Here is a 13,162-nt window from a genome sequence, read left to right as displayed (position 1 = left end):
GCTGGGGGTTGGGCTGCTGGAGGAGGCAGCTGCTGGTAAGGTGGGCAGGCCCCGCAGCGTGGACGCAGCCTGGGTGATAGTGCAGGTTTAGGTTAGACATTAGGAAAAGTTTTTCCACTGAAAGGGTTGTCAAGCACTGGAACGGGCTGCCCAGGGATGTGGCGGAGTCCTCATCCCTGGAGGGATTTAAAAGCCGTGTAGCTGTGGTGTTTAGGGACAGGGTTTAGTGGTGGGCTGGCAGGGTTAGGGGAACGGTTGGGCTTGGTGATCTTAAAGGGCTTTTCCAACCCAAACAATTCTGTGATTCTCTGATAGCCAGCAAGGAGCTTTGCCCAGCTGCCGTCCTTTTCAGCAGAAGCTGAGCCCGGCGGAGCTGCAGGGTGGTGGTACAGGGCATGGCTGGGGTCTGGCTGACTCAAGGTGAGCCTGTCGCTGCCAGCCACCTCTGGGGGTCAGCTCAGGTGGATTTTGACTTGAGCCACAGAGGCTCTGCCTACAGCCCACTCCCGTGTGGGTGCTGCATCACTGGAGATGGGGTTTTCATGGGCAACTTCGGCAGAAGCTGGGCTGGAAATGGCTCATTGCCATGCTGGCAGCTGTCCAGCATCCTCCTCTAACAATACCACCCCGTGTCCTCCCTGCAGCACGGAGCTGGTGGATATGACAGCATCAAGGCCACCTCCGAAACGGCCGGCTTCACGCGCTGCTTCTCTGCGCCCTCCTTTCAGCTGCTTCCCTCTGAAAAAACACAATACCCTGAGGTCTTTTTCCCCATCCTGCACAGGCAATGCGTATTTTGGCATGGAGATGTAATCAGGTCGAGGATGCATGCTGCTCTTCCAGCTTGCTCCGCTGCTGCAGCGGGAGCTGGTTTTGCAAGAAAACTAGATAACGGAGCTGGTTCGGGCTGGCTTCATCACCTGGGATGCTGCTCCCTTGGCCATCCCCTCTCCCAAACTCCCCATGCACTGGGTCCCTCCTTCTCTTTGGTTCTGCATGTCTGAGCATTTGACCCTCGGTGGTTGTTTGCAACATCAAAGTGAAACTTAGTCCAACTCAGAAGGTAATTTGCAGCCCCTAGCATCTGTTACGTGAGGCAGATCAAGCAGGCTGATATCTGCAGGGCTGTGAGGGGCCGCAGCCTCCTCGGCTCACCCTTACAACATGTGTCCTGGGGAAGATCAAATCCTATTAAGACGCAGATCTACTTGCAAATTATACCATGAGAAATCTGCCCCTTAGGATTTCTTATCAAATGGGATGCAGAGCAGCTCTGCACATGCTAGAAAAATTGGCCAGAGTCTGGTCCAGCCTTGAATAATTCAGTAGCTTGGGTAGACAGGAGTGACTTTAGCTCCTCAGTGCAGCTCCCTCTTAGAGGTCTGCTCCATCCATCTCAGTCCAACCACCTGTCCTTAACCTGGTCTCCTGTGACAGGTACTTCCCATGTCCTTGCTGTTGAGGAGGTAGGAAACCATCAGGTAGACTTGAGGATCGCAAACAAGACAAAAAATGCCGTAACGTGACCTCTTCTGCGTTGAGGTCTCCTGTCCCAATGCAGGTCCCAACTATTTGGGGAAAAACTGGGGAGTTTTTCACTGTGGTAAGAGCTAAGGGTCTGTGGGCTGTTGGTGTTATAAAAGAGGCAATGTCCTGGTGAACTAAGGGAGTTCTTTACTTCCATGCCTGGTTGATGACCGAGAGTTAGCTTCATCTTTTGGAATAGCTTTTGGGAAACAAGATGATGCTCTCAAGGCAGCCTTGTGGCAGAGAGCCGTATCCCCAAAACATTGCCAGCCAGGGCACCCTCTGCAGTCCTCAGCACGAGTCTGCTGGGATTAGCAGAAACTGGATGTCCTGGCCTGGTTGGGTGGCCCCAACTAGCCAAGTTTGAGGAGACGTGGGTTGATGTTCCCTGGAGATGTTTGAACTAGCAGAACTTGGAGTCTGAATGCATTTTATGGATCTCTAGTCTTTGAACCCCAAACCTGGTGACTGCAATACAGACCGGTTTCTCAACACAGCCATTGTACTGGATCCATCTGGTGTGGTGTCTTGTCGTGCATAGGTACCAGCTGGTTTGGGAAAGCGGTAAAGCTTGAAGCCTGGAAGATTTCTGTTGTTTCCAAAGCAAGTTTTTGGTGTGCTGCTCTATCTCTCGTTGTGCTTCCCCATCTCATAATGCCAGTCAGGAGCTACCTATGCCTCATGGGCAAATGTGGCCATGCCCAACCATGACCCTGCAGGCTTGCAAGCCTGGAGCTTGCTTTCTGGCTGTTCTAACTCTTGAAGACTTGAGCAGAGTTCTTGGGTTTGCCTGAGCAGACCTGGATGCACAGAATAAGAAATGTAGTGGGGGCAGGAACAGGCCAAGCTGAGGTTTCTTAGGGTTTGAGCGGAGATGTGTGATGCAGCCTCTGGTGTGTTGTAGACCTCCCCGTTGTGAGAAGAGCGAATTGGATGTTACAGCACTTGAACCAGGCTGTCTCCTTTCCATGCAGCTCCGAGAGGATCCAAGTGACCCTAAACCTGGATGGAATAGTTCAGGTGCTGGACTGCCACCTTCATGACACGTCCATTGGGATGATGACCAGAATTGCAGTCCTGAAATGGCTCTACCACTTGTACATCAAGACTCCTCGTAAGGTAGGTCAGGGACTCAGCGTGTGAGCCTGCTGCTTCCTCCATGGGACTGAGCTTGCCTGCTCCTACCCCTGCTCCTTGCCTTTGAATTGGCTGTAATTATTTTGGTAGCGTTGTAACAGAGTGTCCACCTGCCATTTTTGAGAAGGCTTTGGCTGCTGGATACCCAGTAGCTTAAGGAAGAAGAGCTCTCCAGCTCAGATGGAAAATGCTGGTGAAGCTTTCGGTGGCCTCCCCTAACACCATCCATCTTTCTGGTTCTAGATGTTCCGACATACCGACAGCCTCTTCCCCATCTTGCTGCGGACCCTCTCAGACGAGTCGGATGAGGTGAGTGCTGCAGCTGCTGAAGAAGTCCTCCTGAAAGCTTACTGTCTCCATATCTAAGTGGGCTTTGGGGCTTTTTTGGGTTGAATCGAGGGATTTTTGGGTGTCGATCTCTTCCCCCAAGTAACAAGTGATAGGACGAGAGGAAGCACCATCAGGTTGCTCCAGGGCAGGTTTAGATTGGATAGCAGGAAAAAATTCTTCACTGAAAGGGCTGTCAAGCACTGGAAGGGGCAGCCCAGGGAAGGGGCCGAGTCCCCATCCCTGGGGGGATTTAAAAGCCGGGCAGAGGAGGTGCTTAGGGCCAGGGTTTAGTGGTGGGAGGGCAGGGTTAGGGGAACGGTTGGGCTTGGTGATCTTAAAGGGCTTTTCCAACCCAAATGATTCTATGATTTTGTGAGGCTTGGCCAGTGTTGGCACTGGGGAATTTAACCCTGTTGGCTAAACTGAAGAGGACCCAATGCAGAGCCTGTGGGTAGCTGCCCAGCTGAAAGCCCTGCTGTCTCAGTGAGGCTTGTGTGTTTGGGACCCTCTGGCCGTGCAAACCTACTGCATCTCTTGAGAACTGATCCTTCAGAGACAACTCCTAAAACCCCTTTTTGCCTGCCTTGGGAAGATGGCTGGGATGTCTTTCCTGTGGGGCCAGGTCATCGCGGTCAGATCCTTGGTGAGTGGGAACTCGGGCACCTTGCAATGGCTCTGTAGAGATGCGAGGGGGGTTGTGTCCAGCCAACACTGCAAAATCCAAGCGGTTGAAGCAGTTAAGCAGCACGCACCGCCAGCAAGGCAGCATCAGCATTGCCTGGTGGGGCTGCAGTAGATGCCCAGTGGCATCAGGTTGGCTGGGAATCGCTTGGCTTGGAAATGAGCAAAGACAATCAGGCAGCGATGAGTGAGCCAGCTTGCTCTGCCACCGCTCCCCTGCCTGCCCCTCGCCCTCCCAGAGCAGAGCTCTTCATCTCCCAGGCTGCTCCCTTCCTGAGGTCCTGCACCATTTTTCGCATTTCCTTGTCTTTCTTCCTTGTGCCTCTTCATCTCGTTCCAGTCATCTCAATTTTAGTGTCTTTGGCATCTTCTCCCCCTCTCCGTTGCACCCTGGAGCATTTCTAGTGCTTGGGTGGGAGGCTGGCAGCTTCGGCTGGCCCAGGCACTTCTACCATCAGCTGGATACCTCTTGCCCAGAGCTGCGAATGATCCTGGCTGGTTTCTCAGCCCAGACCTTCCTCGCGGAATAAAAATCACGTGCTATCTGCTCTGCCTTACGCGCTCAGGGCACCAAACCCCAAGCCCGCAGTAATCCCCGTGTGCGAGGGGGTTGTTAGGAGAGGAGGGAAGGAAATAAGCAAGTGAGGGAATGACTTGTGCTTGCAAAGGCGAGCGACTGCCTGGCCATTTTCCATACCCTGCTGCTTACAAGGCGAACCTTTCCAAAAGAGTCCCCAAGCACACATCTGCCTTTGCAACGCTCTAGAAAGCCTGCATCTTGCAGATAGTCTCTCCGGCTTGGCAAGAGATCGCAGTGAGTCATGTTGCAATTACACTGCTTATTAATATTTGAAAAAAGCAGTGAAGAAAGGACCCTGGTGATGCATTTCCTCCATGTGACATAACTGGGAATGGCTCAAAAGTAATTTTAAGCTGATTTATTTAATCCTGCCTTCTATTTATTTAAATGTTTGGAGGGTTGTGTTTTTTTTTTTTTTTTAAGGAAATCCATAGACGAGTCAATCCATTAAACACCACTGCTCAGCTGGCTCCCAACCAGATTTGCTGCTCTCTGCAGAGGAAATAGAAATGACCGAAATAGTTGGGGGGTTTTGAGCTAGGTGTTTTTGGGAACGATGAGGACAGATTGAGCTAGCTAACCTGCAACGTCAATGCCTGCTAGAAAAGGGGACGTGGGGTGCTCGTTCAGCCATTGCTCCCTGCTTGGTGCAGTATTTGTATGCACGTGCGGTGTTGTCCCGGAGCGGATCAGGATCCCCAGAAGCTCTTGGCTGCTGGGCTGGGGATCACTGGGTTAGTGTGGGGTCCTATGTGAGCTCAGCTCTCTGATGAGGAAGCATCTCCCTCCCCTTCCCAGGTAGGGCTCTGCACGCTGTATGGTGTAGCACAAGCCGTACACACATCTTCAGGGATTTTTTTTTTTTTTTGGCTGTCTTCATCCTGTGATGCTGCCCTCCCCAAGGGAGCCTGGCTGGGCAGCAGTGCCAGGTACCGTCTTTCTTCCCAGCAACGTTGAACATCCGTTTGCAGTGCCTGCAGATCCCCTGGCCCCCCATGCCCTCCGTGTTTGGAGGGTAGCTGTCATGCTCCTGATGTGCCCTGGAGCAGTTGTTTCTTGCTAGGTCGTTGCCAAAGGAGAGTCTGGCTCTGGAGGGTCAGTGCTGGTCAAGGCTTTGCGTCAGACTGAAAGACCGTGCTCAGGCACCTTATTTTTTAAGGTCCAGTCTTGCTGAGCTGCTCTGAGTCTCTCTGTGCACTTGCCATAAATAATCAAGCCCAAAGCAAGGAGAGACTCGTGTGGATGGGCCTGGATCCATGCCCTTTAAGTCGCCACGCCTGTTTTTATCCTTCCAAGTAGCACAAGGTGTTGCACCACCTCCACCATGCTGAACAGGGGCCAGTATCTCATGATGCATCTGCGGTGTCCTGAGTCATCTCTGCCTTCTCTCCTGTTCCCCTTCCTACCTGCGCCAGTAAGGAAATGGTCAAGAGACCTAGTTAGGATTCACAAAGGCAGCGGAGAAGTTGGAGCGAAGCTGAAGCAAGCAGTTCCCTTTGATATGTAGACAAGTCGGGATATAAGGATTCCTGGCTGTCAGATGCTGTACTGCTGCACTGCGTCACCTCGTGCCGGTTCCCGTGCTTCCCCAGTAGGGAGATGCTCCGTCACGCATCTGAGACCTGGTTTACAAGGCCATCTTTAAAAGCCCTGGTTAAAATTCTATGTGCTTAAAAACTTTCAAGACTAACAGGACCCTACTGGGAATGGGTTTTTCTGCACAAGCTGCTCCTTTCTTCGGGGTAAGTGTCGTCTCGCAGCCCTCTCACCTGGTTGAAGGATTGATGTTAGAGAAGGTGAAAAGCCCAAGCCCAGGCATCCTTTGGGAGCAGTGGGTTGGACCTTTCCACCCACAGGTTAAAAGTGCTGCTGCTGGAAGGCACTGCTGAAAGGAAGAGCTGCCCTCCAGGTCATCTCCCTTTGCAAGCTCCTCGGGCGAAGGCAGCTTCTGCTGTAGCTGTTCAGTTCCCTGGGTCTGTCCCAGCTGGACCCAGGTGCTGAGTTCAGGTGGACACAACAGGTGGTGAGGGCATCTCTGAGAAAGCCGTGAAGCGGTGATGCTGCTGGATTTCTTTCTTCGCTTTGTTTACCTTTCTCCAGCTTCAAAATGCAGTTGCTTCTTTATGGCTGAATGTGTTCCTGTTGCCTTATCTGCTCCTCTCAATCTTGCTGGGGGTTGGAAGTTGTGCTGGGACTTTTGTCTGACTCATGCGGGAGTGACGCATGGGATGGAGCTGGTGTGAAGTGGGATAGACTGGCTTCCTCTCAACTCTGCTGATGTGCAAACCTACCTGCATTTGTGCAGCAGCCAGGCAAGGCTTTGAATACAGCAAGAGGATCCAAACGGTTTCTTAGCTTGCTGTTTGCAGCTGTATCTCCTAGAGCATCCTTAGAAGTCTCCTCCTGGCACCGGACAGGAGTTGGTACCCTTCCCTAGAGGGTTAGCTGAGCCTGGGCTGCCTGTGGAGGTAGCGATGGACTTGAACATCTGCATGACCTTCAAGCCAACTTCTCCACAACAAGCTGAAACATTTTGCCCCTCTCTTGGCTTTCCGGTGTTAAACAAGGAGAGGAGGAACGCCAGGTATGGTGGTACACCAATATTCATCTGTCTCCTTTACTGTTAACTCCTACACCCCTCCTGCATGTCCTGCTGCAGCACCGCAGGGTTTCGAAGCCCAGGTCTCTGAGCTGTGCTGTTGCGCTAAATCCTAGCAAACTTCTCCCATCGCGCCCGATTCCCAGTACAATGAAGCTGGACAAAAGCTTGTGCCAAAGCGAATAGCTGTCTTAGCATGGTTTGGTTTGGAGCTTTGCTCTGTTGGTTTTAGAGCTGTTGTGCTGTAGCTCCCAGCCTTTAATTTGCCGTGGCCAAAATATTGTCACCCCACGCAAAGCAGAGGGTGGAAACTAAAGACTGCAAAGAGGAGAACTCTGATGTACGTGTGCCTGGCTTTTATTTTTATTTTTTTGGTGGTAAAGCTTTTCTGGAGAGAGACTCAAAGCTGCAAGGTTACGGAGTGGGGGGGGGGGGGCTCCTTGTTTTCAAGAGGAAAGTTATACTGAGGTTGAGCTCAGGACTGAAATGGTGGGGTATAGAGAGAGGCATATAATTTCAGTTGGATGGTGGGAAATGTGGTCAGCCCAGTGCGCCATTCATGGAAGCAGCCCCTAAGCAGAAATCTTAAAGCAGGGTGGGGTGATGCTTTCTCTGAGGGCTCGAGGCGTTGCAAGGGCACTGGGTTGAATGATAATCTGTGCACCGCATCGTGCAGGAATAGAACGTTTCTTGGGAGGGGGAGAGCGATCCACAGGGAGCTTTTTGGCTCAGCACCAGTTCTGGACTGTAATTGCAAGGTTGGCCTATACATACGCACACACAGGTTATTACATATACTCAATGTACACTTGCCAGTGGTAACTGGCAGGCTGGGCTCAAGGCGGTGTCCAGAAGGTGCTTGCAGCATTCCCAGGTTAAACCATGGATGAAACCACAGAGCAAACTAAAACCATAGAAAACCTGTCTGCTGTGGAGGTGCGGGCAAACCCTGTCCCGGGGAGCTGGCTCAGGGTGGGATGAAAGTGTAGGTCGCAAGATTTGGTGACTTTGGGAGTCTGGCTCCCTGGGGTGCGGAGGGAGGTGCTGGCTGGGAGGCAAGGTAGCAAATGAAAGCAAACCCATTGCCTGTCGTAAGCACTGGGACTCTGGGTGCTGAATTGGAAGGGGTTGCAGGTATTCAGCTCGCCACAGTGTGGCCTGCAAGGATGCTCCAGGGGCAGCTCTGGCTTCCTCCAGCCTGGTCCCACTGGCTGGGCCTGTCCTGCCCCCTTCCCTTCCCTCTAATGCAGGAAGAAATCGGCATCAGGTGGCGTGCCTGTTAAGCTCCTGTACGCTAATTAAACACGTTCAAAGAGGTGCTCTGAGCTGTGACGGTGCTCGTGCTCCCCGCCGCTCGGGGTGCTGCAAGCCTGGCCCTCGCATGCCAGGGACAAATGGGAGATTTGCAAAACAGGAGGGAGGACAAGAGAGTTTTCAGGTTGCAGCTTGGCTCTGAGTGGTTACAGCTGTATTACCGAGTGACCCCTGCCTGCTGTATTTACTGATGCATTTGTTAGCACGGCCTGGCAGGATTTGCCCTGGGGAGGAGAGGAGAAGCCCCCAGCACCACTGCCTTCCCTCTGCTCCCCATCCCCTCCCAGCCACAGGCTGAAATCCGGTGGCTATAAAGGGAAAAAAAGGTCTTGGCAAGATTAGAGGATAAAAGTTGCTGCGCCGGGGACCTGAAAGGAGGTCCGGTTAAATTGGTGTGGGAAGATTAATGGTGTTTTTTCTTTTCTTTTTCTTTTTAAAGCAGGCGGAGGTGGGGGGGACGCAAAGTTTGCTTTTCACACCCTGTGTGTCTGGGGCTCGGCCAGCCTCGCTGCTGGCCACTCTTGGCTGCGGGTCTGCCTGCCCATGCTCACCTCCCCTCCCCTGGCTATGGCTAAAAGGTTCAGAGGGAGAAAAAAATAAAATAAATTAAGTACTCTGGGGAAGCCTGGGCACACGCTGCAGCAGCGAGGGGCTGCATTGGAGTGGTGGAACAGGAGGAAGCACCCAGCAACATCCTCGTCTTTGCTGGTCCCCACCAGGTCACCCCTCCACCCCACTGCCTTGCTGGTCCTGGTAATGCTCTGGGGTTTTCCACAACCACCGTGAGCTTGGTCCCATTTTGAAGTGCTTTGCAGCCCTTAACCTTCCTGTTCTCTATCTTGGTGGCATCTTGCTTCAGCTGGATTCCCATCTCCTTGGCGAGAATAACCTCGTCCCTGGTGTCTCTTGCCCTGGGACATCCAAGGCCGCCTGTGAGCACCTCCCTGCTGCATGCAGGCATTTTAATATTTTCACTTTTTTTTTTTTTTTTTAAACTTTTCCATAAATACTAGCAAGGACAGCACCTTCAGGAGCTCAGTCCCTATCCTACTGCAGCCTGCCCTGGTGTCCTGGTAGTCAGCGTGCGCTGCAGGGTGCTAAGTCTCGCTCCCCAGGGATCTGCAGCGGATTTGGGGTTGCCTTCCCTTCCTCTGCAACGGGCCAGGACCAGCCCAGCAGCAAAGACCTCCCCAGGGGCATCAAGGCGATGCTTTGCACGCAGGAGGTGCGTCCATCCACCCCACGCCACTCAGGGGCTGCTTTTCCCCTGCACCCCCGACGGCAGAGCTGGTCCCGGCTCCGTTCAACCAGAACAAGTGGCAAATTAACCTGACCTAGATCTGGAGAAGCCGGAGAAACCGGCAGTTTTGCATGCCCTCAAAATCCATGCTTTGGAGGCAATAAGGGAGAAATCTTGCCTATTCCTAGGAAGGCGAAATAGCTGCTTTTTTATAACTGATAACCTGCTCCTCATCCCCCAGCTGTGCAAAGAGCTCGCTTCCTCTGTGCTGCTCTTCGTCCCCATGCTGGGAATGGGTTGAGACGTCGGCCAGGTCTCCCCACCCATCGTGATGCTGTTTCCCTTGCTCCTTCTAGTTCACGCTAACCAGCCCCAGGGGCACACTGCCCTACATCTCATCACCGCTGGGAAACCTTCACAGAAATCCCTCTGGGCCGGGAAGACGTCCTTGGTGGCTGCTCCTCCAGGCTGGCTGTCAGGATCGCACCCTTGCCCGATAGCTGGGAATGACTCTGGCCCTTGTGCTCCCACCGCTGTCGGGTCCGACGGCCGCTCGGCTCCTGACGGATGGGACCGGCTTGCTCCTGGCGCAGCGAGCCCGTTGCCATGGCAATGACAGGATATTGCTTTCTTACAGCCTCCTCACTTGCACAAAGCCAGCCGCTGGCTCTAGCTTTGCTCAGCGCAGGGATGTGCAGCGCATACCAAGTGCTCCTGGCTTTCCTCTGTCCCCGGCTGGGAACCCACTCCAGAGCATGCAGGGAAGAAGCAGCAGGAGCCAGAGCTCCATGCGTCTTTCCCACGGCTGGAAAACCCCGGGTCTTCGCCTGCTCCTCCTCTTCCTCCAGGTGCTCATGCACCCGTCCCTCCTGCTTCTTATTTCCTCCATGTTTTTCAATTTCAAAATCCAGACCATGCTGGAAAAAAGCATTTTTCCACCTCCTGCATGGCCTACATAGCTGGCTTTGGGGGACACCCCTTAACCTCTCCAAAGCTTGAGAGGTCCAGCTGTGCCCTCGGTGGTGCCAGTGGCTGCTTCCCAGGCAGCCTGGCCAGAGCATCCCGAGCCTAAGAAGCGTCTCAGAGATGGGGCTCAGCACACAGCTCTGGGAGGGCTGGATCAAGGATCCGACCTCAGAAGATAAAAGATGGCTCTAAATGCTTTGGGGGAGGCAGCAGGGGTTATTTTTGCCCAGCCCAGGGTTTTGGTCTTGTTTCCTGGTGCAGTCTATGCTGGACGATAGCCCAAGCCTTCGGCTGAGAGGGTGGGCTCCAGGGGGGGATTATGGCAGCAGCAAATGCAGCAGGTTGGCAATCACAGGTGGCTGGTTCGTGCCGTACATCAGCCGTGGGTTGATACGGCCTTGGCATGGTAGGATACGTCATCCTGGTTGTGCCAACACGCGTGCTGGGTCCAGCAAAAGCAATGACATGAACAAGAGTCTCGGCTCCCACCCTGCCAGCCCTGGTAGCCAAGCCGTGAGTCTCTTTGCCAGTTTCAGCCAAAGATGATGAGACTTGGAAACCTCCACAGGCATTATTTCCCCAGCTGTGAGAGCTTGAGACCCAGGTTGGTGCCTTCCCCCACTCGAAGGCTATAAGCTCAGCTGAGCTGCGTGATTAACCACCAGAGAATCTACACCGGGCTGCGGGAAACACCGTCAGCTTTGTATTTATCTGAGCCACTGATGCTTGAAAGCCCTGCAAAGCCTGGCAGAGAGGAAGGAACCTCTTCCTCTGCTGAGGACCGCAGCATCGCTTCCCTGGAAGGAGGTGAAGGCTGACGATGGCAGTGATGTTCCACGATGGCAACGAGCTCCCGTCCTTGCCAGGGTCACGGAGGTGCCATATTCTTCGGGGACAGCAGCCTTGTAGATCCTCATTGCACGAGTTGTTGTTAAATCTTATGTTTTTTCATCCCTGGGAGAGCCACGGGCTGGGACTTAATCGTGTTTATAGGCACGGGGTCTTCCCAAGCGTGCTGGAGCCTTGTGGCGACTGCTGCTCCATGGCTAGCTCTGCACTAAAGCCTGGACACCTCACTGCCTGCTCAAAGGCTGCCGGGGGGCTTTAAAATCAGCCCTCATTACAAAAAAGAGAAAAAAAGAAAAAAGAAAACCAGCTTAAGATATCTGCAACAGAGAAACCCAGGGGCTCCTTTTTCTGATTTTCAGGGGTTGCATTTTCAAGTTCTGCATGATCAAAAAAAGGCATAATTGGGTTTTTTTCAGCAGTAAGGATTTTTTTGATTGATTGCTCAGAAGCTAAGACTCCCATGTAACTGCAGCTCCCCAAAAAGATGTCATGTGAGAACACATGGAAAGCCTGGGATGCTGTGCTGGTGGGCAAGGAGTGGTGGGGCATGCTGGATGCCGATGGGTTTGATGTGGCAACTGGCCCTTTTTGGCAGCCTCTCTGCTCCGCGCAGCCCTGCTACGCTCAGAGCATCAGGGCCAGCTGGTGAAACATCTAGACCCAAGGACATTTTGAATGAAGGGGGACCCAAAATAGCCTGAGACATGAGAAGGGTTGAGAATGAAAAAAAAAAAAAACACAAACCCACCCTGTAATAACTTCTCCAGAAATGCTATATATAGACTAATTCGGTGACTTCTGGAAGGACAAAGCTATGAAATCCGTGTGGCAGCTCTGCCTCACCGTCCTGACCGCAGGTGGCCGAGCCTGCTCTCAAATGCTGCCCTGAATGGGGTGAGCTGGGGGCTCAGGGGGGCAGGCAGGCAGGCCGGCCAGCCAACGTTTGCCCCCTAGAGCATCCCCATGCTCTTGCTGGGGTCATCCCAAACCTGTGGTTACGAAAGGGAGGAGGGAAGCAAAACCCAGACCTCCCCGAAGTGGGAGGAAAAGGGAAAAGCAAGCCCTGCTCCTTGTTGCATAAATTAGATTTAATTTTACGTGCTCCCCTGGGACTCCCAGAGCAGAAAACTGGGGGCGTTTCTCCCATTTTCCTGCCCCATCCTCTCTGCAATCATTTAGAATTTCCACTTTGAACTTCGTGGGTAGCCCTCTTTTCCCTATGCCTTTCTTGATCTGCTGGGATTTGGTGTTCACTTCCCATCTTGCTGTCTCTGGCCGTGGGTTTGGAAAGGAAAGCTTACCGTGTGCCATCCTTCTCTCCGCAGGTTATTCTGAAGGACCTGGAGGTGCTGGCTGAGATCGCGTCTTCCCCGGCGGGACAGACGGAGGGTCACGGTCCCTCCGACACCTCTGATGTGCGACCTGGCCCGGTGGAGCTTCATGTCCCAGCCAGGGCCGGCCAGCTGAGCTCCTCCGGTGAGTGCCGCAGCGCCGTGCCTCCCCGCTCCCTGGTCTTTCCTGACGCTCGGTGGCACCGGTCAGATTTGCTCAGGCAGAAGGAGAATCCTCTCTCGCAGTAAAGTATCTTACCCCCACTCAGCATTGCTTGGGGATGGAGTCTGCCATGGTGCAGATCAGGGGACTGTCTTTATTTTTATTGCTTTCCTCTAGCTCATGTTTTGGGGATTTAGGACTCTGTTTAGCAGCAGGATGCTGCAGAGGCTGATGTGGAAGGAGGTCGTTACTGTCCAGTTTTTTACAGGACCTTGGGTGCCAACCTCTTCTCTCCTTGTAAAAGTTCTCGGAGCCTCTAAAAGCAGCTTAGGGACGGGATATTGGCTGCAAGCCAGGGTGTCCAAAACATAGATGGATCTGCAAAGGGTTCAGTCCGTGCTCGTGTTGCCTGTTCAAGGCTGCCCACATTGACTATGAACTGCTA

At 53.2% G+C, this 13,162-nt stretch overlaps 1 protein-coding gene across 1 annotated transcript in view; it reads left to right on the top strand.

Annotated features, from left to right (window-relative positions):
• Positions 1–13,162, top strand: part of VAC14 (VAC14 component of PIKFYVE complex) — a 66,341-nt gene that overhangs the window by 18,494 nt on the left and 34,685 nt on the right. The window contains exons 11-13 of the mRNA XM_035898747.1: positions 2,502–2,646; positions 2,908–2,973; positions 12,549–12,699. Of these exons, the coding sequence (XP_035754640.1) occupies positions 2,502–2,646; positions 2,908–2,973; positions 12,549–12,699 (362 nt within the window). The remainder of the gene's footprint in view (positions 1–2,501; positions 2,647–2,907; positions 2,974–12,548; positions 12,700–13,162) is intronic.

The sequence above is a fragment of the Egretta garzetta genome, unplaced genomic scaffold (genome assembly GCF_000687185.1).
Source record: "Egretta garzetta isolate BGI_Z169 unplaced genomic scaffold, ASM68718v1 scaffold27, whole genome shotgun sequence".
Lineage (NCBI taxonomy): Eukaryota > Metazoa > Chordata > Aves > Pelecaniformes > Ardeidae > Egretta > Egretta garzetta.
Note: the sequence above shows the minus strand (reverse complement) of the source record. Positions and strands in the feature narration are given on the sequence as shown.